Source organism: Lissotriton vulgaris, chromosome 5 (assembly GCF_964263255.1).
Source record: "Lissotriton vulgaris chromosome 5, aLisVul1.2, whole genome shotgun sequence".
Taxonomy (NCBI): domain Eukaryota; kingdom Metazoa; phylum Chordata; class Amphibia; order Caudata; family Salamandridae; genus Lissotriton; species Lissotriton vulgaris.
The window spans coordinates 1850849504-1850873555 of NC_141693.1; the positions used below are offsets into that span (position 1 = coordinate 1850849504).

The 24052-nt window shown below is 44.2% G+C and overlaps 1 protein-coding gene across 1 annotated transcript in view; it reads right to left on the reverse strand.

The window, feature by feature from the left end:
• Nucleotides 1–24052, reverse strand: part of FBXO47 (F-box protein 47) — a 1324472-nt gene that overhangs the window by 566110 nt on the left and 734310 nt on the right. Inside the window, exon 5 of the mRNA XM_086919858.1 lies at nt 14244–14352. Within this exon, the coding sequence (XP_086775984.1) occupies nt 14244–14352 (109 nt within the window). The remainder of the gene's footprint in view (nt 1–14243; nt 14353–24052) is intronic.

Below are 24052 nucleotides of genomic sequence, written 5' to 3' on the forward strand. Positions count from 1 at the left end.
CAGGAAACCCTTTGTCCAGGCCACCATCTGCCGAGTTTCGGTCAGCAGCAGGAGGCCAGACTTGTGTCTGTGGTGGCAGCGTCCATTTTGTGAAGCTGAGGCTCTGTTTAACTTTAACCGGGGTTAAGGCTACACACATGTCGTGTCCCTCTAGAAGGGTGGAATGCTATCCCCGTCGCCAGAATTGGCGAGGGGATAGTATTCCAATTCGTATGACACCTTACTCGACATGTTTTGATAAAGCCAAACCAAAGATAGCATTTAACCGCGAGGATTATAATGCACTTAAGAGTATATGGTATGGCAATATCCCGGAACAGCTTAGGGAGTTGTTCCCGACAGCTGCAGACAGGCTCAGCTCATGCCAGAGCACCATCTCACATATTTCCAAGCACTCTGCCTCCAGGATTGATGAGGCCTTCCATAGGAGTGGCTGATAGGAACATATGTGTCCAGTTTAGGGTTAGGCACAGACATACTGTACCTAAGTAAGAGGTGGTTACACCGACTTACCCCAGCTGAGTGATCAGCCAGTTGTGTCAAATATGGAGGCCAGGCCAGGGGTGGCACAATGCGTGCTGCAGCCCCTGGTAGGCCGTGGATACACCTATGCCCTGGGCACCTAGGGTGCATTATTACAGGGGCTCATAAGGTGAACCAGTTCCAATTCGTAATGCACCTAGAGTGCATTGGCAGTAATTTAGAGAGAGAACAGCAGGCTGTGGGTCTGATTAGCAGGCCCACAGCCACATTAAGTCAGAAACCAGTGAAGCAAAAAGCAAAAATTTGGGGTGACCATAGGATAGCAGACCCTACTCTCCTACAATAATAATGGCTAACTCAGCAGTGGAAAAGTGGATTATGGAAGCACTTGATGCAGTTGCACCATGGACCACTAAGACTCATCAGAGAGGGTCCAAATCTGCACTGCGGTATAACAAAGAGTTTAGAATCGCTAAACAAGGCTGTAAACGCCTTGAGCGTAAATGGAGGATAGATTTCTCCAAGGATGTTTACAAGACAGCACAAAAAAGTACCTCTCCTTGATGGAGAAAAGGTGCGCCACTTACTATGAGGAGAAAATAGAAACAGCAAAATATTCCTCTAAGGAACTATTTGCTACCCTCAAAGATATATCCTCCCCAGAGAGGACGCTGATTACACCCACCAGCTCCTCAGAGTGGTGTAATCGGATTACTGACTTCTTCCTACTAAAAGTATTTAATATATACAATACTTTCCCTGAGGAAGCCCGCAACGGCCCTATCTCGCAGCTCAAGAGATCTATTGAGCCAGGGATCAACCCTCTCCAGGAATTCTTGTGCCCCCAGTGATAGATCTAAGGGGGTGGCCCCAATTATTAAATCTGGATCGCCAACTGACCCAGCAACACTTAGCAGAATAAAGGAGGGGCTTTATCTGATACTACCCTGCGTGCAGCGACTACTGGAACCATCTTTTAAATGTGGGGTGGTCTTGAGGACGTGGAAACATGCAATTGTTCTGCCTTTGAAGAAAAAACCCTTGGCTGACCCCGAGTTGCTGGAAAATCTTCACCCCATCTCTCTGCTTCCTTACATCTCTAAAATAGCAGAAAAGGTGGTGAAAAAACAATTAGTGGCTCACATCAATCAAGGCAAACTTCTCCACCCCACGCAATCGGGGTTTAGAGCCACATATTCCACTAAGTCAGCACTCTTCTGCGCTGCGGAGTCTCTGCGGAGACGTGGGGATGCCAGTCAGACGACTGCCTTGGTCCTTTTGGACCTAAGTGCAGTCTTCGACACAGTATACTGCAAACTCCTAAGGGGTACATGGAGAAGCACTCAAGTGGATGTGGACCTTTCTACAGGACTGTAGATTCCAGGTTGCACAGCACCCACACCCTTTCAAAAATTCTGCCACTCCTTCAAGGGGTTCCACAAGGCTGTATTCTGAGCCCCACTCTTTTTCACCTTTATATCGGCCCTTCGGCAGATATTGTAGAAAAACACAAGATCACCATAGTGTCATATGCGGATGAGACCCAATTTGTAGTGACCCTAGCACAGGATTCTAATGAGCCACCTACGCAGTTTTCCTCCTGTCTAAGAGACCTAGCCTCATGGATGTCGAACAACTGCCTAAAGCTGAATGGTAGTAAGACAGAGGTTATGATCAGTGGGAAATCCCCTTCCATTTGGTGCTCAGCCTGGTGGCTCCAGAGGCTGGGGCCCGTGCCCACTCCAAAAACAGAAGTGCCAAATCCAAAAACAGAAGTGAAAAATGTAGGTGTTTGCTCGATCCAAAACTCCATTTGGGAGCATCTAAAAAAAGCTTGCAACGGCGGCAACATATTCAGAACGGGGCAGCACACCTGGTTCTCAATCTACCTAAGCAAGCTTCAGTGACGAAAGCCCCCGGTTAGTACGAGAATTCTTTTCAAAGCTTTGTGTTTTTGTCATTGGAGTCTACAGGGAAAGGACCCAGCTACCTGCATGAGCTCCTGACCCCTTACAATCCCACTGGGAAGCTGAGATCGACAGGAGCCCACCTGCTCAAAGTCCCAAAATCAAACAGGCGAGGATGGGTGCGCACTCATTTGGCTATTTGGCAGCCAAAAATTGGAACATACTTCCATCTTCGCTGCGCCCAGAAAAATCTGAAAATGTCTTCTGTAGAGGCCTAAAAACCTGGCTTTACTAGACATAAGCCTCGCCGCCCATCTGACTTTGCACGTAGTTGTTTCTGTAGCGCGGGACACACACTAATAAATGACTTATTATTATTTATTTTTATTATAACCAATTGCACACATTTGCATTCTTTCAGGTAGAAGGCACCCTGGTGAGAATGACTGTTTCCTCTTTAGCTTTGTGTCCCTGCATGAGCTTCACAGTACAGGAAAACTCTGCCCCCAACCTCCCCTCACTTTTACTCAGAGGCACTTCAAGGGCCACAACAATTGTTCCGAGGTGGTTGTGTTTTTAACCTCATCCGTGCGGTGCCGATTTACCCCCGGTGCTGGGCCCTAATGTAAATGGGTGTGGTCATGACGGAACGGTTCCGTCATGAGCACAGCGCGACCGATGCTCATGACGGAACCGTTCTGTCATGAGCATCGAAGGGGTTAATGAAAACTATGGGAACTGCTTTTGTAAAATTAAAAAAGCATGGGGTATGTGGCTCCCCATTGATCCCATCAGTTTTGACCTCTGTTAGTATGCAGATGTCCTTGAATGTGAGTAGAGGGGATGACAGAAAGGAGGCCGGCAGGGTCTCGTTCCAGGAGAAAGAGGAAAGTAGTGAGCTCCTTAGACAGCATCAAAGAGATAGTCAAGAGAAAAGGGTGCTATATGGGGGCAGGGGTTATTTTGTAGATTACAAATGATAGAGACAACTACTTCAGAGAGATGCCTTGATGAAGTTGAGAAGTTTTTGCAGCTTTTTATTTTAAGGTTTTTTTAGTGCAGCAGGTGCAGTTGCATTGGGATCTACGCTCACAACACTCCAATTATGGGCCCTAATGTTTTTGGTCCATTTCTGGATTGGTTTAATATATCTGTACTCATATATAGTGTAGATTATGTGCTACAGAAAAATACCCCTGAAAGGATCTCCTAAGCGCCGTTCTGGAGCTCACCCCTTCCTCTTCCACTCTTAATTTTCTTGACATACGTTTTTGGAAGGGGGACAGACTTCAAAACATTTTGATTGTGGGGCTCAGAGCAAAAACGTTTGAAGACCTCCGATCTATGGTAACCCAAACCTGCTGTAGTGACCACAACAGTGAGTACAGGGGTAGGTCAAAACTTGAAAATTTCATCCATGAAAATAAAGGATTTAGAGACAACAAAGAACAAACGAATCAAATTAAATGGTCTAGGGTTAACCCAAGCATCTTATTTGTGAATACCTTTGAACTAAATGCAGATACACTGTGGTGCTGTTTAAATAAAGAAACAGCACCTCTAGAGGTTGTGAGCTTATTTGAACCCCTCTGTGGACCATTTAGCACATTGCTGACATTTACAGAACCATGTTCACATGTCAGTGACGTTCGATCTGCTTCAAAGAGGCCCCAGAGTACAATCAGAGTTCTAAATATATAGGAAACAATATTATTATTATTTAGCGATTTATAGAGCGCCTGGTGACCCGGAGGCATCCCCGCGCTGTAACATTTGTAGGGACCAGAGGGGACAGGGGACCTTATTTTGGGAACAGCAGCGGTTTCAATTTTTTTCGGAAAAGGAGATGACTGGGTTCAAGCCGCAGGGGGCGATGAAGTGAGTTCCATCCTGAGGACGCTTTTACAGAAAAGCGTCGGCCGCCGGTTCGTGCCTTCCTGTATCTAGGGACGTTGGCCAGACGCTCATTGTCCGAGCGTAGGGACCTGGGGGCCTTGTATGGGGTGACCAGGTCTCTCAGGATAGCAGGGCCAAGACCATTGAGAAGTTTGTGTGCGGTGCACAGGGCCTTAAATTCTACCCTTTGTCGAATAGGGATCCAGTGGAGGGCCTTGATCGCCGGTCTGGCTGAGACTCTGGAGGGGAGATTCATAAGGAGCCGGGCAGCTGCATTTTGCGTACGCTGAAGTTTCGCCATGGTGGCTTCAGGAGCTCCCAGGTAGACCATGTTACTGTAGTCTAGCCGCGCCAGGATCAGACCTTGGACCAGAAGTTTCTTAGATAGGGGCGGAAGTAGTGGGAGGATCCTGCGGATGGAGCGCATGAGTCCGAAACAGATGCCTGCTGTTTTGGCTGCTTGAGTTTTCAAAGACAGCTCGGGTTCCAGCCAGACTCCTAAGGTCTTAATTTCTTGTTTCGGGGTGGGAACTTCCCCGAAAACGTCTGGCCAGACCGATGGGGGGGATGGATGTCCATTGCTTGCCCAAAAGCATGACTTCTGTCTTTGAGCCGTTTAGCTTGAGCGATGACTCGCACATCCAGTGGTGAATTTCCTGGAGGCAGTTCAGTAGTTTGTCTGGGTGGTTGTCAAGGTGTGAGAGAGAGACGACCAATTGCGTGTCGTCCGCATAACTCACTATCTTGATCCCGAAGGGGGCGACGACATCCTCGAGGGGGGCCATGTATGCATTGAACAAAGTGGGGCTTAATGAGGACCCCTGGGGGACTCCGCTCAAGAGGGGGAGGGAGGCAGAGTGGGAGTTGCCATCCCATACCTGGAACGAGCGCCCTGAAAGGAAGGATTCTATCCAAGTGAGCGCGGAGCCTGCAAGCCCTGCCACGGCCAGCCGATGGAGAAGGACACGGTGGTTAACCGTGTCAAAGGCTGCGCTGAGGTCCAGGAGGATCACTGTCACTGACCCTCCTGAATCCAGAATGCACCTTGCCTCCTCGATGACAGCGAGAAGGGCGGTATCTGTGCCGTGGCCCGGGCGGAACCCAGTTTGGGACTGCCGCAGAAGGTTGTTCGATTCTAGAAACTGTGACAGTTGCCTATTGACCAGTTTCTCTGCCATTTTGCTGACGCACGGGAGGAGTGAGATTGGTCGGTAGTTCGCCATGTCGGCGGGGTCCAGATGAGGTTTTTTTAAAAGTGTCTTAACTACTGCGCTCTTCCAGCTAGGGGGGACAGAGCCTTGAGAGAGCGAGATGTTTATTAGCTCCGTGATCGTGGGCACGATGACAGGGGCTACTGTTTTCAGGAATCTAATGGGGGCGGGATCCAGAGGGGAGCCGCTTTTCATTTTGGCCATGGTTGTGCCTACTTCGTCCAATGTTACTGCCCTGAAAGCGGTCAGCTGAGGATGCATGTTGTTTCCTGTGAGGTTGGTAGATGCATCATTGTCCATGAGGTTCGGCAGGCAGGGAGGGGGGAGGGAGACTAGGATACGGGCGATTTTGGAGTTGAAGTAGGTTGCCAGGTCGTCACTTCTGTCCGCAGGGGGTGTGTTGGAGGAGGGGGGAGCTGGTATTTTCAAGAGCTCTTTTGCGATGAGAAAGGATTCTCTTGCCGAGTTGGTGGAATTTTTTATTCTAGTGTTGTAGTGAGAGGTTTTAGTGATCTTCAGAGATGACTTGTAGAGTCTCACCGACCTCTGATAGGCTTCCTTGCTGGCGTGCAGCCAGTCTTTCCTCCATAGTCGCTCTGCTTTTTTGCAGTCCTTGCGGAGAGACCGTAGTTCCGGGGTGTACCATGGGGCTGATCCTAGTTTCCCGTTTTTGTCCTCACAGGATTTTATGGGGAGGATGGAGTCCAGTGATGTGGAGATCCACTCTCTGAATTTCCTATCTGCGGTGACCGGATCTTCCGAAGAGGTAGGGGTAGTAGAGTTCAGGGTTATGGCCCATTCCTCTGCGGAGAGTCTGGACCATGCCCTGTCCCTGGTATAGGTCGTGGGTTTGTGGGGTTTCTTGAAGGCTCCTGGTAGGCGAAGAGGGACCATGAAGTGGTCCGTCCACGGGAGGGGCTCTTTGGCTTGAAGGGTGGGGATGTTGGTAAACACCGGGTCAAGCAAGTGACCTTTAATGTGTGTGGCTCCGGGGTTGGTGAGGTGGAGCCCATAGGCAGCCAGTTCTGATATCAAGTCGACTGCCCCTATGTCTAGGGGGTCATCGAAATGGATATTGAGGTCTCCTAGTATCGAGAAGTTAGATGTGGAGTGGGCCTGAGACGCTATGGACTCTAGGAGAGCGCTAGCAAAAGGGCCAGCATGGACAGGGGGACGATAAACTAGGAGAATATTAGGGTAGATGCATGAGATCCCATAGTAATGGCAGGTAAAACCAGCGATAGTGGTGCTTTTTGGAAAATTGTGAATACCCCATATTTTACTGATCCACCACCTGTAAAATTAGAATCCCTGATAACAGTAAAAAGCTGGACTTAACATTTTAAAAATGTCTAGCCTTCTTCCCAGACTCCCTGTTCCTGTAGTCTGAGGGATAGTAGGAGCAATGGTAGCAAGCCTGTGCAATGCATTACTATGGTGACAGTAGCTGAGGGCAATTAAGAGCAGCCTTAACAATAAAGCCATGGTCCGGATGAAGAACCATAGGAGCATGTGAACTGGCTCTGTAGGCCCCCACTCTAACAAACATGATGAGATCAGACCTCAAGAGAATCCAACCAACACTAAGGTCAAAATCCATAATAGCCCCGTTATATAACAAAGGTTCCATGAATCATGATACCTCTTAGCGCATGATTTCACTCCTGAATCCCAGAATTAAGCTGTTGGGCAGAGTGCTGCTGGCACATTTGGAAACATGACCAACGAAAATTCAATGTTATCCACAATCCAATACGGATTCAGGCATGGTGTAAGTAGAATGGAATAGTGCCTCAATTTGTATCTGGTTACTAACAGCGAAGAACTCCTGCACCTAGCATTTATGGACTTGACCTTTTGCTTGTGATAGCATTAACCAATCAAAGCTCTGGTCCGTTATGCTGAATTTATGGCCAGTAGAGTCCCAGCTTTGCCTTTTGAGGCATCTGTATTTAGATGTGTCAGCCAAGGTCTGATTTGGACCAAATGGGGAAAGCACTGAGTCACTCAAATAGAGGAGTAGGTCAGGGGTGTGTCTCAGCACCTTTCCTCTTTACGTTATGTGTTAATGGCCTGGATAGGTGTTGAATGGGAAAGATATGGCTCAGGGTAAGATATGGGTAAGAATTAGTCTGCAACAATTGCTACTGGGAAATATTTTTAAGTTTCATTGCAATAACTGTCCTGTAGACTTTATACCCTGTTCATGTGATAATCCATCTAGCCAATACACATTGCATTAAATAGTGTTTTTAAAATTAGAAAACCTTCATAGTAATACATATACTCACTTTTACTGATTTAAATGTAATAATAATTATTATTGTGCATTTTCTTAGTATACATATTTCAAAGTGATTTTGTAAAGTATCCTTTGTTTTTATTTTGTAAAAATATTTTTATTGTGATTAGCTCATGAATCTTGCATGGCTCTGGATGACTGAATAAAGAATTTTCACTGATTTCCTATACTGACATAAAAAAACATAAACAGACAAAATTTGGTAAACCCATCTTTAGATAGGCTACAATGGATGGTTCTGCAGCTGAATGTATGTTTTTCTTACTGTTTATGGTAATGTTTATATGTATACTAAACGTGTTCTAGGATCCAGTGCGTGAGTGGGACGGTTCAAATATTTAGGATTACTTTATGTAGATCATTTGATGCAGAGTGTTTCTTACCCTCATATCATTGGATTGATGAGTCTTTCCACATACCACATGTAAAGGCACTTCAACTTGAAGGTATAGGTGGGCTTTTTTTCTTGCTTCTCTGAGTATATTTAGAGACGCATATACGTATTTTCAAAATTCAGGAACCACGCATGCAAGTTTGACAAGTGGAGTTGCTTCAGTGTTTAGTGCGATCTACTGTGTGGTAGTTGTGGTAAATCTATCCCCCTATTTTCCACCAGTTTGAGTTTGAAACATCAATTTTATGCTCAGGGCAACTGCCAGAAAAGTTGTACAGAAATGTTTTTACGAGTTCCTGAAGAGAAAACGTTCCATGTTAAAGTGGAGCGGTTAAGTGCACAGTGCTAAACTGCTAACCCTTTTCCTAATTCCTACCAGAACTTTAAACTAAACATTAAGCATGGGCGGAAAATCCGTTTCGCTCGCGGATTTTGCAGATTTTCGGTAAATTCGCAATCCGCGAGATTCGCGAATCTCCTGCAAAATCCGCGAGCAGCGGATTTTGCTCGCACTGCTCGCACTGTTCGCGTGAGTTCGCGGCTTCCCAGTACAACTTCGCGCCCCGCGAATAAGTGCAAAGTTGCAGAAATACGATCTTAGCAAAACTGAAACTACTTACCAGGTTCAAAAGTTCAGGCTCATCATTAGTAGCCATTTCCTGTAGTGCTTCCTGAGGGGCCCCTCCAGAGTTCAGTTGCCAGTTGCAACTATTATGTGACCCTGCTCTGAACCTCAGAATAGTTACACATATGCCACAAAGGTCCTGCATTACAGCTAAGGGAGACAAGCAGGAGCCAGGATGGAGGTTCAAATCCATTAATCAGCCCCTAATTCATTATTGTCAGTTGGGGCAGGGCAGGTGTTGTAACTAATTTTGCAACAATGAAAGCACTTAGCAAGTTCAAAAGATCACTAATCAGGAAGCACTAAGGAAGCAGGTGCCAGCTAAAAAAATATTCTGTGACACATTAATCAGCCCCAAATTAATTCAGGTCACTTGAGGCAGGGAAGGTGTGCTTGCGTTGCCACAATAATGTACACTGACTGGACAACCAGAGGGTGCTGTGATGAAACAGAGGGTGGCATGGGTGGGCCAGAGGGTGGCATGAGTAGTCAGAGAGTGGCAGTGGTGACAGAGAGTGGCAGTGATGAAGAAGAGTGTCCCAAACAGGCTGGACACGTAGAAACAACAAGTTCGCGAAACTTGCGACCCGACAGGTAAGTTCGCAATTTGCAACATTGTACAAAACCCTCGCGAACTGGCAGAAACCTGCGCAAACACACAAAAAAAAAATCCGCAAATTCGCGAGAATTCGCGGATTTTGCGGATTGTGAGTTCGCAAATCCGCAAAATTCGCGAACGCGAGATTCGCAAAATTCGCCCATGCTTACTAAACATGTTAACTGTTTTAAACAAGTACATCAAAATAAAACATTTTGATTATTAATGTTCATAGCATATTAGCCTAAAAACCTAGCTATTTAATCAGGCTTTCTTATTTAAACAATCGTCCTCTGAATAGGGGTTGCTGGACCTTAATGCCAAGACACTCTTACGAGTAGCCGCACGCTCGACAAATTTAGTTTTGTGTTTGGGCTACATTAGGGTCAAAGTTAGGGATAAGGTTAGGTATATCATTATGCTTAGGGTAAGTATTAAGGTTCAGGGAAGGGATAGTCTTAAAGCACTTAAGGTTAATGGCATGGATTGAAGTAATTGATGTCAAATTGATGGTTATTTGGAGATGGTGTGTAAAAAAGAACTACAGAAAAACTAATCAGAGAGAAGAGAGGATACAATTTGAAAATAGGGCCTAGTGAAAATCCTGAAATGTATGCTAGAGGGGTGACAGAACACAAGGGTAGTGTACACCAAGCTTTGTTTATCTATTTTTCAATTAAAGAATAGAAACATTAGCGATGTTATTGTTAACTTTAGTCATCACCAATATTTTGTAAATCTATTCCTCAATTTCTCATTGAGGGACTATTCTAACAATTACCCTAACGAAGGAGTCTGTGCAGTGGTCTACTGTCTTATGGAAAAAGTGCCCATTTTGAGAGTAACAACACGTGCTTCGATACTACCAAACACAAATGAAGTCGACTAACAGTATCGGGTTTAAAATTGTAAGTGCAAACTAGGGTTAAACATACCTCTGAACAAAATCTGCTTTTGGCTGTACATTCTGGCTAACATTTACTGTTAACAATGCAGGACCAAAAATAACAAATTACAAAGAATAAACAATACTGAACGAGGCATGGACATCTTGTGCTGGATAGCATCACATGTATGCACATTGCAACAATGTGCAAAAATGCATAGTAAGTGCAGTTTTTCCTGTAAAAGAGATTTTATTCTTTCATATTTACATACAAAAAGACTACATCAGGCATTAATGAAGGAAACAAATGTTTGCAAAAAGTATAAAAAATCATGTACTTCATATTTTTTATTATTTTAAGCCTGTATTAAAGTTTTGTAGTAAAGAACATTGGATCTATGTATAGCCTTTGGTAAATACATAAAGCAGATAATTGATGTTTTACAATTCATGCAGCATTTTCAATGAGGATTGGAACACTCTAATTCTGAAGCCAACTTTGTGAGAAGTTGGACTGGTTTATGCTGACCACTAATTATAGTGGGCACCTTGTACCAGTCCAAACAACCCTTATTGATGATTAGGTTAAAGACAACCTTTATTGAAAGATATCCTAGTGGTAGCTATGGAGAGCAGCCTACGGGCTAAGTCTCGAAGGAATGTAAAGCAGCTTGTTTTAACCAGATCAGAACCTCCTGAATGACCAAATGAAGGGAGAACCCCACAAGGAATATATAAAATATATGTATTTATTACTAAACACTCTATAATAACCTCTTTATGATATTAGAGAAAAAAGCACACAATAATAAACCACAGAAATGACAGTAAATAGCACAATACACAGTGGGATCCAGGGGTAGACCAAACCATATACTAAGAAAGTGGTATAGCAACCACGACTTGACTAGACACAGTGCCTAGAGCATGTAGAATCACTGGGAGGAACCACCCAAGATAGTGACACAGGGGACCCACAGAGGACGGGTGCAGTGTGAGAACACAGGCTCCAGCTCCGTACAACTTTATGGGAAAGTCAAGGTTGGAATTTTAAAGATAAAGGACACTTCGGAGAGGACTTTGGGCAAACCCTTTCAAACATAGAAGTTTCTAAGGCCAGCACCCTTGTGAGTGCCGGAGTACCCGTGTTACCTAACCCAGGTGAGCCCGGTGCATAGGTGTTAAGTGATGTCGGGAATCTTTGTTGTTTTCAGTGGCGTGATGCAGAAAAGTGCTGCTGCCGGGAAGATGAAAAGTGTCTGGTGGAATCAAAGCCTAGATTCGAGGTCAGAAGAAACTGAAAGCAGAGGGGACTAAGTCTGGATCACTTCAGGGTGACCAGGGGCTCGGTAGATGAATGCCCCTCCAATGTCGCGTGTTTCAGGAGAGAGTAGGTGAAGTTTGACTCTGCAGCCACGGGGACCAGGAGACGTCGACGATTACCAAAGTCTGGAGGTGAGCTGTCCCACAAAGGATGTCGAGTGCTGGGGGGTCAGTGTCTGGATTGAACACCAACAAGCCTTGGCAACTGCAACCCACGCGGTCAGAGGAAATCAGCTTCGGTGAGGATCAGCAAGGTCCTGGGGACTCTCCAAGCAATGGAGAGTCAGGGCACATCTGGAGCAACCATGAAAGTCCATGGAAAGTTAAATTTACCTTCAAAGGAACCCACAAGCCAACAGACCAGGGATCGCAAAGGAACCTCGAGCTGAATCACGAAATACCAGCCCACGGAACACTCGTGGAGTGTAGGCCAGAAATCTTCAATGGGATTACTGCTCGGGGTCAGGACTACAAGTAGCCCAAAACACAGCCTCAGGGATCGCGAAAAGCATATGCTGCTGCAAAAGTACACGGAGAACAGGGGTTCGGGTTGCATGGTCCCCACGAGGGATACGAGCCTCAGAATTGCTGAGAGCGCAGATCAACCTCAGAGACCTTGGGTACCCACCTCTTGTGTTGCAGAACTCTTCGGAGTCCTCAGGAACTTGGGAGATGCAAACCGGTCAGATGCGTTTAGGTGCCTGCCTTGCAGGGGAGTAACTCCTTTACTCCAAGGGAGATTCTTTAGTAATCCAGCGTAGTGCAGATTGTCGAAGTACTTGGTCTGTAGCAGAGTTTAGTCCAGGTAAAATCGAAAGTCCTGTAGTCAGGGGTTCCTACTTTATACCCAAGGAAGGAGTAGGACAAACTCTGGGGACCCACCTATGGGAGGGTTTGACAGAGGGGTGGTTACACCCATGTCCTTTGTCCAGTTTCACGCCAGAGCAGGAGCCAATGGCTCCAGCAACCGGTTTGAACTGGACTATGCATGTGGACACCAGATGTGCCCCCAGTGCAGACATCAAAGCACTCTCAGAGTGCACCCACCCAGCCCCAATACACTAAAGCCTGTCTGGGAGGTGGTTACACCTCCCTGTGACAGGAAGCCTATTTTCACGCCTTCCCATGCTCGAGCTTGGCTCAGCAGCAGGAGGGCAGACTCGCGTCTGTGGATGGCAGCATCCATATGTGATGTCCAGGTCGAGAAAGCTGGTACCGGGTGTACCGGTTTGTCGCATATGTCCCTTTAGGAGGGTGGAATCATACCTCCCCGCCAGTTACTAGTGGGGAGGTGACACCAAACACGACATGTTTCTAAGCAGCCGTTTTTAAAGTTAGCATTTACAGCGAGGTTATAATGCACTTAAGTATATTTGGCTGGCTGCATCACAAACAACCCCGGAAAATAGGTTCCGAAGGCTGTAGAGGGGCTCTGCTCATGCATGGGCACCCTGTCACATACAAACCAGCACCCTGCCTTAAGGCCTGCCATATGTGTGACTGCATGCACCACCTTACACAGTCTGCCATAGCAGACCTATGGTGTCAGTTTGAGTGGTCTCTCAGGGGTGGCACAATACATGCTGCAGCCCCTGGGAGGCCTCTGGGGTACCTATGCCCTGGGTACATAGTATACCATATACTAGAGACTGATAAGGGTATCCCAGAATCCAATCTGGAGTGTACCTAAAGTACATGCAATCAATTTAGAGGAGAAAGCAGCTAGCCTGGGGTCCTGGATAGCAAGATACCAGCCAGTGTAAAGTAAAAAACAGTGAAACATCAGCAAAAAGTGGGGGTAACTATAAGAAGCAGATTCTACTCTCCTACAAACTTATGGCCTATTTTATTTCCTGCCAGACGGTCCATTGTTCCGCTAGGGCGATGGAGTAAATTAATCCATGACCTTGGTTGAGGGACTGCACACCAGATTTATAAATGATCGCCGAGTTGGCCGTCAATTATAAAGCATTGCCAGGAACCGCCATCCCAGTGGTACCTGTCAATAGATGTCGCTGCATGGTGCATGGCTCCTTCTACATGATGGAGCACTGCACCAAACAGTTTTCACTTTCTTTTTCCAAAAATACTTTCTTTTTTGAAAATATTAAAGAAAATGCTCTCTTCACCATGAGAGTCATCTTCCGTGTGAAGGTAGCATTTAGCAGTTTTCACTGCCCTATTGCCGTCAGGGTTTTCCAGGTGGTGACAGGCAGAGTACTCTGACCTCGAATTCCATCCATCTAAATTAGGTGGGTGGAATTTCAGGTTTGCCTTCAACAGCCCTTAATCTGCAGGTGGATCATAGGTTTAATCAGGGCATAGACGTAATAGCCTCCGCCGCGATTAAACCTATAATATACCTGCATCTAAATTGGGCAGGGGGACCATTATCTGGGTGGTAACCAAAATCCATCTCCATTGTGATGGAGTATGCTTACCACCAAGATAGAAATCTACATATTGTAATAGAAGGCCAAATGTGTCCCATTCATTAAGAAAACACACAGAAATAATTTTTGATAGTCAAACTGTAACATAAGCTACTGATGCAGCTTCATTAGTGTGACACTGTCTGACAGAATTTCTTGTCATCAATTTCTTGTCATATCACTTACCTGGTTTACTACTGACGACAGCTTGGACCTTTCGAGGGAAATAACTCAATTCGCAGATAAAATTATACACACAATGACACTCTAACTCATCCCAGCCTGCTGTCACGGTCTGAACAAAAGCATGGAAACACATTTCATAAGGTACACATTAGACATGTTTATATGTACATTAATAGGCATAAAGGTAAACTTAAATCTGCTAATTTCTTGCCCACAAAATTCATTAGGAAATACTAATAGCAGGAGAAAGGGTTGTTTTTCTGTAGATGAGGGTTTACACACATAAAGCAATGATTTGCGACGCTATCATACCCACGCTATGAAACTACTCCTTCACTATAGGGTCACTGTACCCATTCACAACTGGGTTATATCGCTTGTCTATAGAGGCATTCTATTGAGCATGTGAGCTAAATGATTTTTTACTTGGTAGCACTGTGAATTGGTTGGAGAAGTCACACGGAAATCTAAAAGAAGTAGCTGATTGGTGACAATGTCACTGTACGGCAAGTAACTAGGGCCAGATGTAGGTCGGTCGGGAACGGCCGAAAATTGGTATTTTCGGCTGTTACCGACCGGTATACATGATTTGGCATGTAGGGGCACAATTTTACGGAATCGGTAACTTTACCGATTCGGTAGTTACCGATTCTGTAAAATACCGAATCGGTATTTTTACTGATTCTGTAAATCTCAGATGTAGGTGGGACTCTTCTGAGTCCCAAAGGCCCTACAAAATCGGTCTTTTACCACACAATCCTATTGTGTGGTAAAATACCGATTTCAGGTGTGCATGCACATGTGTGCATGCACACCTAGCCATGTGACAGACAGACATGCCCTTAGGGCATGTCTATGTGCCACATGGCGCACATGCCTATTTGTGGGGTGCCAGAGGGTGTCAAAGTGACACCCCCTGAACCCTTGCAAAATTCGGTATTTACCGATTCTGTAAATACAGAATCGGTATTTCCCATTGATTCCTATGGGCTTTGAAGCCTATAGGAATCAATGGGAAATACCGATTCTGTATTTACAGAATCGGTAAATACCGAATGTTACAGAATCAGTATTTCCACATCTGGAAATACCTACATGTTCACCACATTGATTTACCGATTTTCAATTACCGAATCGGTAAAATTCGGTAATTAAAAATCGGTAAATCAATTTTACCTACATCGGGCCCCTAGCTACTACTTGTGTGACACATATATGATGCACGGTATACCTTTTATTAGGTGATGGATTAACCTGTGCTTTTCTCTGGTTTACCAACACTAGGAGACCTGGAAATGCATCAGAATTGTACACCTTTCCACCAGAGGTGCAATAAGGAGAAATATCTTTATTTCTCCTCCCTGTTTCCTCTTTGTAAGCATGTTGCATTTTGTAACACACTTGCAAATATTAAAATGCCTCTAAAAATCCTGCCTGTAACGCAGGCACCCTTGCTCTATGTGGCAAGGAACCCTGCCTTTGGTGCTAGGCTGCAGATAGTGCTCCAGCACAGGCAAAGGACAGGAACGCAACATATCTTGACAGATATGGGTCATTCTTTCCCTCTGACTTTCATGCAGCGCTGCAAGTTGTCTTGCTACGTTGCAGGATTTTTTTTTAATCTTGCCTTTATTACGCATCTGGCACAAGAACTACAGTAAATATAAACAGGTGATAAAAAATAATAAACAAGCATTAAGAAGCTGGATCCGAGTTCTCTCGCTCAAGGTCTTGGCAGGTAAAAATAATACTTTATGGTAGTGAAAGAACTTCCTAATCCTAATGCATTTAACAATTCTTCTATTCCTTCAAAGGAATTCTGTAAGACGTCCTGAAACCTTTTCTCCATGGTGCACACCATCTATTCTGAGTTTAATTGAAACTTCAGCCTTCTAGCTGCTGAAGCTTTTCCAGTGCTGAACCCTTTTGTGATAGTGGGGCAATTTGTACATATGCCTTTATAAAGTTTTTTGCAGATGATGTACTATTGCAATATTTGCATCCATTTTTTTCTGAAATCCTGGCAGTTCAAAAGGGTCCCTGTATTATCATATTCTCTTGGAAAACATTGAGAAAATAGCCAAAATGTAGCAATATTTGGGGTTTTATTGGGAAAAAACATTGTACAAGAAAGCATACTTTTTTTTATAAAAATGCTGTGCTAGGATTACCATTGTTCTAGCTTTCAGGAACAGATGCAGAGTTGTATAAAAAAAACTATTTCTTTACCACAATATATTCATTTTTTGAAGAGGTAGTCCATATTTCCTCCTTTTTTGGTTTCAACCTACTCAAATGTTCTGGTAGTAACATGTGTGATACCAGAAAGTTATACATTTTGGAAAAGAATACAACATTCTGAATTCAGCTAGGGGTCATTTGTGTATAACCCAGAAGGTTTTCCAAGAGAAGCAAATAATTGAATTAAATAAATAATGAAAAAAAGTAGAAAAAACAACAGTTAGCGACAACATTTTCAGTTGTAATTTATCATCATGATGGCTGATTACAAAAGCAATATGCTGTTAAGTACTTCGGACCCTTCTGTTCGCAAGGATATACCAGGTTTGTAGACTTTCAAAGACACATGAAACCGAGAGCCAACAACTGAGCTGCGGCTTATAAGGATTTTTTTGTTCATTGTGTACAAACCATGCAGTAATTAATATGGCAAAATGTAATGAATGAAAAATGGGTCTGAGGGAACCCTATGTAATCATAATTCAGAGGGCATTTTGCTAAATGTGTTCTTTCTTGCACACTGGCTTATATTTGGAAACAAAAAAAACTGCAGAGAATTACAATTGGTAATATCAAATGTTCTACTATTCAGTGTTTTCACACATCTCCCAATAAAAACGGTACCCACTTATCTGGGTGGGCCTAGCACCTGCACCACAAAACATCCCAAAGCGCAACCTGGAGAAATTACATTTAATTTCACCCAGCAAAATGAATACTTTTTTTCCGTAAATTCGGACCATAGCTCAGATACCACCTAGAGAAAACTACCAAACCCAGATATTTCTGAAAACAAGACATGGGGTGACTTGTGTGGCTCCTGTGGGCGTGGGGAACACCACCATTTTAGAAATGCCAAATATGTACCTCACTCAGTATTTCTGCATTCACTAGATCAGATACTGTGTTGAACCTCAATTTTATGAGGAAATGTGTCTCCACATTAAGGCATTTCACAAAACATTAAAACTAGGAAAACACAACCAAATTAATAATGGAATAGGATTAAATGGGTCCAATCAATAACCTAGTTCTAGATTAATTGTAAAGGTTGAAGGATTTTATTACAGAACTCAAAAATTGAAAAGTACAAACATAATTCCATAATGGATTTCAATGAAATGTATAAAGACCATACAAAAGTCAGAAATCATTCCTAGTATCGAATGGGCAGCAAAGTCAGGAAAGAAATTAACATAATTCCTAGTAGACTAGGAAAGTCTTCTGGCTCACCCCTCAAATCGAGGGTTTTTATACGTTATTTTTCTGACATGAAATAACAAAATCTGCAGATTTACTGCCATGTGAGCAAAATTAGCATTTCATCAGCAAAACAGAGCACGTGAAAAATAAACGTCACATTGTCTTAACACTCAAGCATTATCCCACAACATGAATCATTATTCGGCACCATCTATGCTAATGTCATCCGGACAAGCTAGAACATGAATATATACATAAACAATGACTGTAATTTAAACATTGGAAATATACCAATACATCTCAGCTTGACTATGTGCTGAGCGTTTGCAAGGGGAGAAGTGAGTGGGGTGATGGGAGACATGAGTGACAGGGGTTGCTTCCATCTTCGACAAGATGGTATTTATGTCTAATTTGAGACATAGTTAACACATTAACATACCTAGGCATCATTCTGAACAACAAGCTAACCATACGACTCAGGTCAACTCTGTGTCCTGCCCCTGCTTCTTCAACCTCTGCATGCTTCGTAAGACATTCAAATGGTTACCCAAAGCTCAAGAAGCACCTTCACCCAGGCCCTAATCTCCAATCAACTAGACTACGACAATGCTCTCTTTGCAGGGATTGTAGCTCACCGACGACAACTAAAGGCCATTTAGAATGTCGCAGCCCGACTCGTCCTGGATCTCTATAGATGAGCCCCATCATCCTCTACCTCAAACAGCTCCAATGGATTCCTGTACAGTAAGGATGCCAGTTCAAGATCCTGGCCTATGCATACAAGGACCTACACAACTGCAGATCCCCCTACTTAAACCATCGCCCTAACTTCCATCAGCCAACCAGACACCTCTGCGTCCCTTTTTCTAACCCTCACCCCCCAGCATCCAACGTAGCAGATGCAGACGTTGCTCTTTCTCCTACCTAGCAGCAAAGACATGGAATGAGCTACCCTTTCATCTGCTGACCTACTCATATCTTCTAAATTCTGAAAGTCCCTGAAGCCTGGCTATTTAACTGGACCCTGCCAACGCCTGGCTACCCTCATGGGTACAAGTGGCACTCTACAAATTTACTGATTAATTGATTGACATGTTAGTAAATCACAGTACTATTTCCGGATATTAATGCATATTCAAGTGTGAAAATATATTCAGCCCAGTATTAATGATTTACGAAAATATGAACACATAAAAGTATTCCACAAATCCCACCTCCGATTATTTTATAATCACTACTGTTAATAAGGTTAGGCTAGTCATAATTATAACACAGTGGATATCACTTTATTTTTCTTCTTTGTTAACTCCTCCATCAACTTTAACTGGTTGTAAACACAATCTTCGATACCTTCCACCCTGAGCTCTTCTTTCTTTCATTTTAATGGTTTCCCTCTACCCATAATTGTAAAACTGGCACTTAAAAAAGTTGAACAAGAGAAGCAGGACAACTGCACAAATCATTAATTATTGATTTGGATTGGTCTCAATGTCCCACTTTCCAAATTATCAATTTGTTCACAAACCTTGTTAAAATCCTTTCGTATCTTACTAAACCAGGAAACTATGTACCCATAGAAATCCAGTTAAAATACATATACCAGTTTTTACATACAAGATCAAGCAGTGCATTGGGCTTATACAATATACACAAAGGCTCTTATAAATAGTATTATTAGAATTAAGGAAGGAAATATCATAAATATTATAAATACTATAAATATTATAAACACTTGGTAAAACAGTCAGATAGGTAGAACCGGGTGATAACAATTCTTAATTACATACATTAAATTGATATACAAGTAGTTTAGGATACTTTCCAAAGTCTGCCACAGATGTGCAAATAAATATAAAATATTTCTCTGTAGAATCCAGGCCAATACAACTATCATAGCCCATGAGCATCATTCTGGAGGATAGGTTAATCCTGCGTCCTAACAGTCAATACCAAAAAATCACCACCTCGTTCTTCCACACACCTTGGGCAGCTATCGTCTGCTCTCTTGCCCCAACTAAAAAGTTTGGCAGGGGTAAAATACAAATTGAACATAGTTTTATAATATTGTATCTTAAGATTGGTTGATCGAAAAGTTTGGCCGCTAATAACAGTGCCATATCCACATTTCGGGCTGGACTGTTCCCATGAGGCACAGGGTCAGACTGGTTTGCATATAGCCTGTCTGAACTGGGGTGGCAGAGTGGGCTAAAGAACGGTGATGAATTAAACCCAGATCTTTTGACTGGGTGTGAGTGTTTGATTGATTCAGATGCTCCGTCCATCACCACCCCCATTTGTACAGCTTTTGGCCGCCATAAGTGTGGCAGGGTATGCTCAGACGTGAGTCCCTTGCTCACTTTGCCACTGGATTCAAGCAAGCCGGGCTGAAGACGGCTGGAATGCCAGAAACCGGTCCTCAGAAGCTTGTTTCCAGTCCAGGGAAGACATAGCTTGGCAGTTCAGGCTGGACTGTTCCCATGAGGCACAGGGTCAGACTGATTTGCATATAGCCATGTCTGAACTGGGGTGGCAGAGTGGGCTAAAGAACGATGATGGATTAAACCCAGATCTTTTCACTGGGTGTGAGTGTTTGATTGATTCAGATGCTCCGTCCATCACCACCCCCTTTTGTACCGCTTTTGGCCGCCATAAGTGTGGCAGGGTATGCTCAGGCGTGAGTCCCTTGCTCACTTTGCCACTGGATTCAAGCAAACCGGGCTGAAGACAGCTGGAATGCCAGAAATCGGTCCTCGGAAGCTTGTTTCCGGTTCAGGGAAGACAAGGATTGGCAGTTCGGGCTGGAATGTTCCCATGAGGCACAGGGTCAGACTGATTTGCATATAGCCATGTCTGAACTGGGGTGGCAGAGTGGGCTAAAGAACGGTGATGGATTAAACCCAGATCTTTTGACTGGGTGTGAGTGTTTGATTGATTCAGATGCTCCGTCCATCACCACCCCCTTTTATATCCACATCAACATCAGGGTTATTCAGCTTCCCAGCCCAATTAGTTTTGATCTTCTCTAGATCGTCTGGGGTGCTTTTTAGCTATATATACTATAAATGTTTTTTATCCTGTTACCCCTCCGTGCAATTATCTCCAGTAGTGGTATTTTTACAGGAGGTATTGCAGGTTCACATCTAGCAAAAAATTCTCAGATCTGTACATATTTAAATTATTGCCTAGTAGGGATCCCGTAGTCCTGTTACAGGCCAGCGAAGAGCCGTAGCTGGCATGACACATATAGATATCCTATTGATATTAGGCCTAGTTGTTCCAAGTGCCTTCCCATATTATCATTGGAAGGGTGTGGAAAGTCATGCGTTCGCCACAAAGGAATGTAGCGATTAACTTTTGGTATTTTGCCATAACCTTACGCGCCCTAGTCCATATTTCCCAGGCACTATGCACCACCTTAAATCACACCTTCTTGTAGTAGCTTGGCTCTATCTGACGTAATAGCAGCCCCAAAGCGTCCCTCCCTAAGGTAAGTTAATAGACTGCTGGAATCCTGACTTTTCTTTCCTCCTCTGTCTCTTTGCTTGTAGCCGAGAAAAATAAAATCGACATCTGGTGTAAAAGGATAGCCCAGTGATAAAATGTGATATTAGGAAACGCAAGCCCACCCTGTGCCTGTGGGAGTGTCATGTATTTTAGGGAGATTCTAACTTTTCCCGTATTGCCAAAGGAAATTTGTAAACATGTCTTCCAGTGCTTTTAAAATGACTGCATCTATCGCGAACAGAATAAAGCGAAACATATACAAGATTTTCGGCAGTGTTGTCATTTTTAAAACATTTCCTTGCCCAATAAGAGATATGTGCAGCCCGTTTATCCTTTTAAGATCTGTAGATATTGTTTTCATCAGAGGGTTAAAATTAGTCTTAACTATTGTGTCCACTTTTGAGGTAATAAAGACTCAGAAATAAGTAGCATTTTCTACACACCGATGGTCATTAAAAGTTATATTATCTGTACATAAAACCAATGTTTTACCTTCATTCAACGTATAGCCTGATGCCTGCCTATATGCTTTAGCAATAGCTGCGGCTTACCCCTAATTGCATTGGTCGGGTTGGTGGTTAAAATGGAAATGTCATCTGCATAAGCCAAAATCTTGATCTCAAAACCTCTAAAATCATCGGTTTGATGTCCCGGCTTTTAAAAAAAAAAATTCTACCAGAGGGTTTATGTACAGAACGAATAGAATAGGGGAGCAAGGGCACCCCTGTCTAGTCCCACTTGATATTAAAATACTATCTGATTAGTTTTGCGTCAGCTGTAAAAGGGGCTCTAGGACCCAAGTACATTACTTTATTGGCCCTGATGATTCGTGGGCCAAAGCCTTTTAGCTCCATTAGCCTAAGCATGGGCGAATTTTGCGAATCTCGCGTTCGCGAATTTTGCGGATTTGCGAACTCGCAATCCGCAAAATCCGCGAATTCTCGCGAATTTGCGGATTTTTTTTTTGTGTTTGCGCGGGTTTCTGCCAGTTCGCGAGGGTTTTGTACAATGTCGCAAATTGCGAACTTACCTGTCGGGTCGCAAGTTTCGCGAACTTGTTGTTTCTACGTGTCCAGCCTGTTTGGGACACTCTTCTTCATCACTGCCACTCTCTGTCACCACTGCCACTCTCTGACTACTCATGCCACCCTCTGGCCCACCCATGCCAGCCTCTGTTTCATCACAGCACCCTCTGGTTGTCCAGTCAGTGTACATTATTGTGGCAACGCAAGCACACCTTCCCTGCCTCAAGTGACCGTAATTAATTTGGGGCTGATTAATGTGTCACAGAATATTTTTTTAGCTGGCACCTGCTTCCTTAGTGCTTCCTGATTAGTGATCTTTTGCACTTGCTAAGTGCTTTCATTGTTGCAAAATTAGTTACAACACCTGCCCTGCCCCAACTGACAATAATGAATTAGGGGCTGATTAATGGATTTGAACCTCCAGCCTGGCTCCTGCTTGTCTCCCTTAGCTGTAATTCAGGACCTTTGTGGCATATGTGTAACTATTCTGAGGTTCAGAGCAGGGTCACATAATAGTTGCAACTGGCAACTGAACTCTGGAGGGGCCCCTCAGGAAGCACTACAGGAAATGGCTACTAATGATGAGCCTGAACTTTTGAACCTGGTAAGTAGTTTCAGTTTTGCTAAGATCGTATTTCTGCAATTTTGCACTTATTCGCGGGGCGCGAAGTTGTACTGGGAAGCCGCGAACTCACGCGAACAGTGCGAGCAGTGCGAGCAAAATCCGCTGCTCGCGGATTTGCGGATTTTGCGGGAGATTCGCGAATCTCGCGGATTGCGAATTTACCGAAAATCCGCAAAATCCGCGAGCGAAACGGATTTTCCGCCCATGCTTACATTAGCCCCCACAGGAACCTCCAGGCCACCCGATCAAATGCTTTTTCAGCATTGAGGAGGATCCTGGCCATCTTTCTCAAGTTACAGCCTGGATATCAAATAGTTTTATAAACCGCCTGATTTGATCGGTTGTCTCTTTCCCGGGGATAACACCATGCTGCCAGGATGAAACCAGATGACCAATGCCCCTCCCTAGCCGAGTAGCCAGTACTTTAGAATATAGTTTTGTATCCGTATTGATCAATGATATAGGCCTAAGGCTGGATTATCTGATTCTTTGCCTTTTTTAAGAAAGAGGATAATGTCTGTCTCCTTCCAAGATTCTTGTGTTTGCCCATTATGTTGCACACCCACAAACAAATCCAGTAATATGAGGGCTATTGCTGTTTGTATCCATACTAATATAATAAAGAGAGAGCCCAAACCTTTGAGGCGGGTAATCTCAGGAACCACAGCACCAATCACAACACCCAATACAGCGTTGGAAAGGGCAGTTGCAGCAGAAGGACATAGGCTATGCAGACGCCCACCATATACATTTAAAAGGTAAAAGAACAGTGCTAGCAAAGTAGCCCCTTGTGGGCGTGTCTGCGTTGTGCTGTGGGTGTGTGCTAGGGGCGTGACAAACGCTGGGGGCATGTGGTACGTTCCACCCTTCATGCCATGTCTCATATCGTGCGCTGTGGGCGTGTGCTGGGGGCGTGTGCGGGGCGCGGGATTACGGAAAAAAAAGCGAGCGTCGTGCCCAATATTTTATTGTTTTTCTTCCCAGGTTCTGTACATTCCAGCTCCGGGTGTGCTTGCCCCGCGCAACAAATTCCACCCTGCTCCCTTTAAATACCCCTGCACCCCATAATCATAACCCACCCTTACTCCTTAAAATACCCCAACACCCTTAAACACTAACCCATCTTAACCCTATAAATATACCCTGTACCCCAAACCTATCCCTAAACCCTAAAAATACCCCTGTACCTCAAAACCCAAACCTAACCCTGA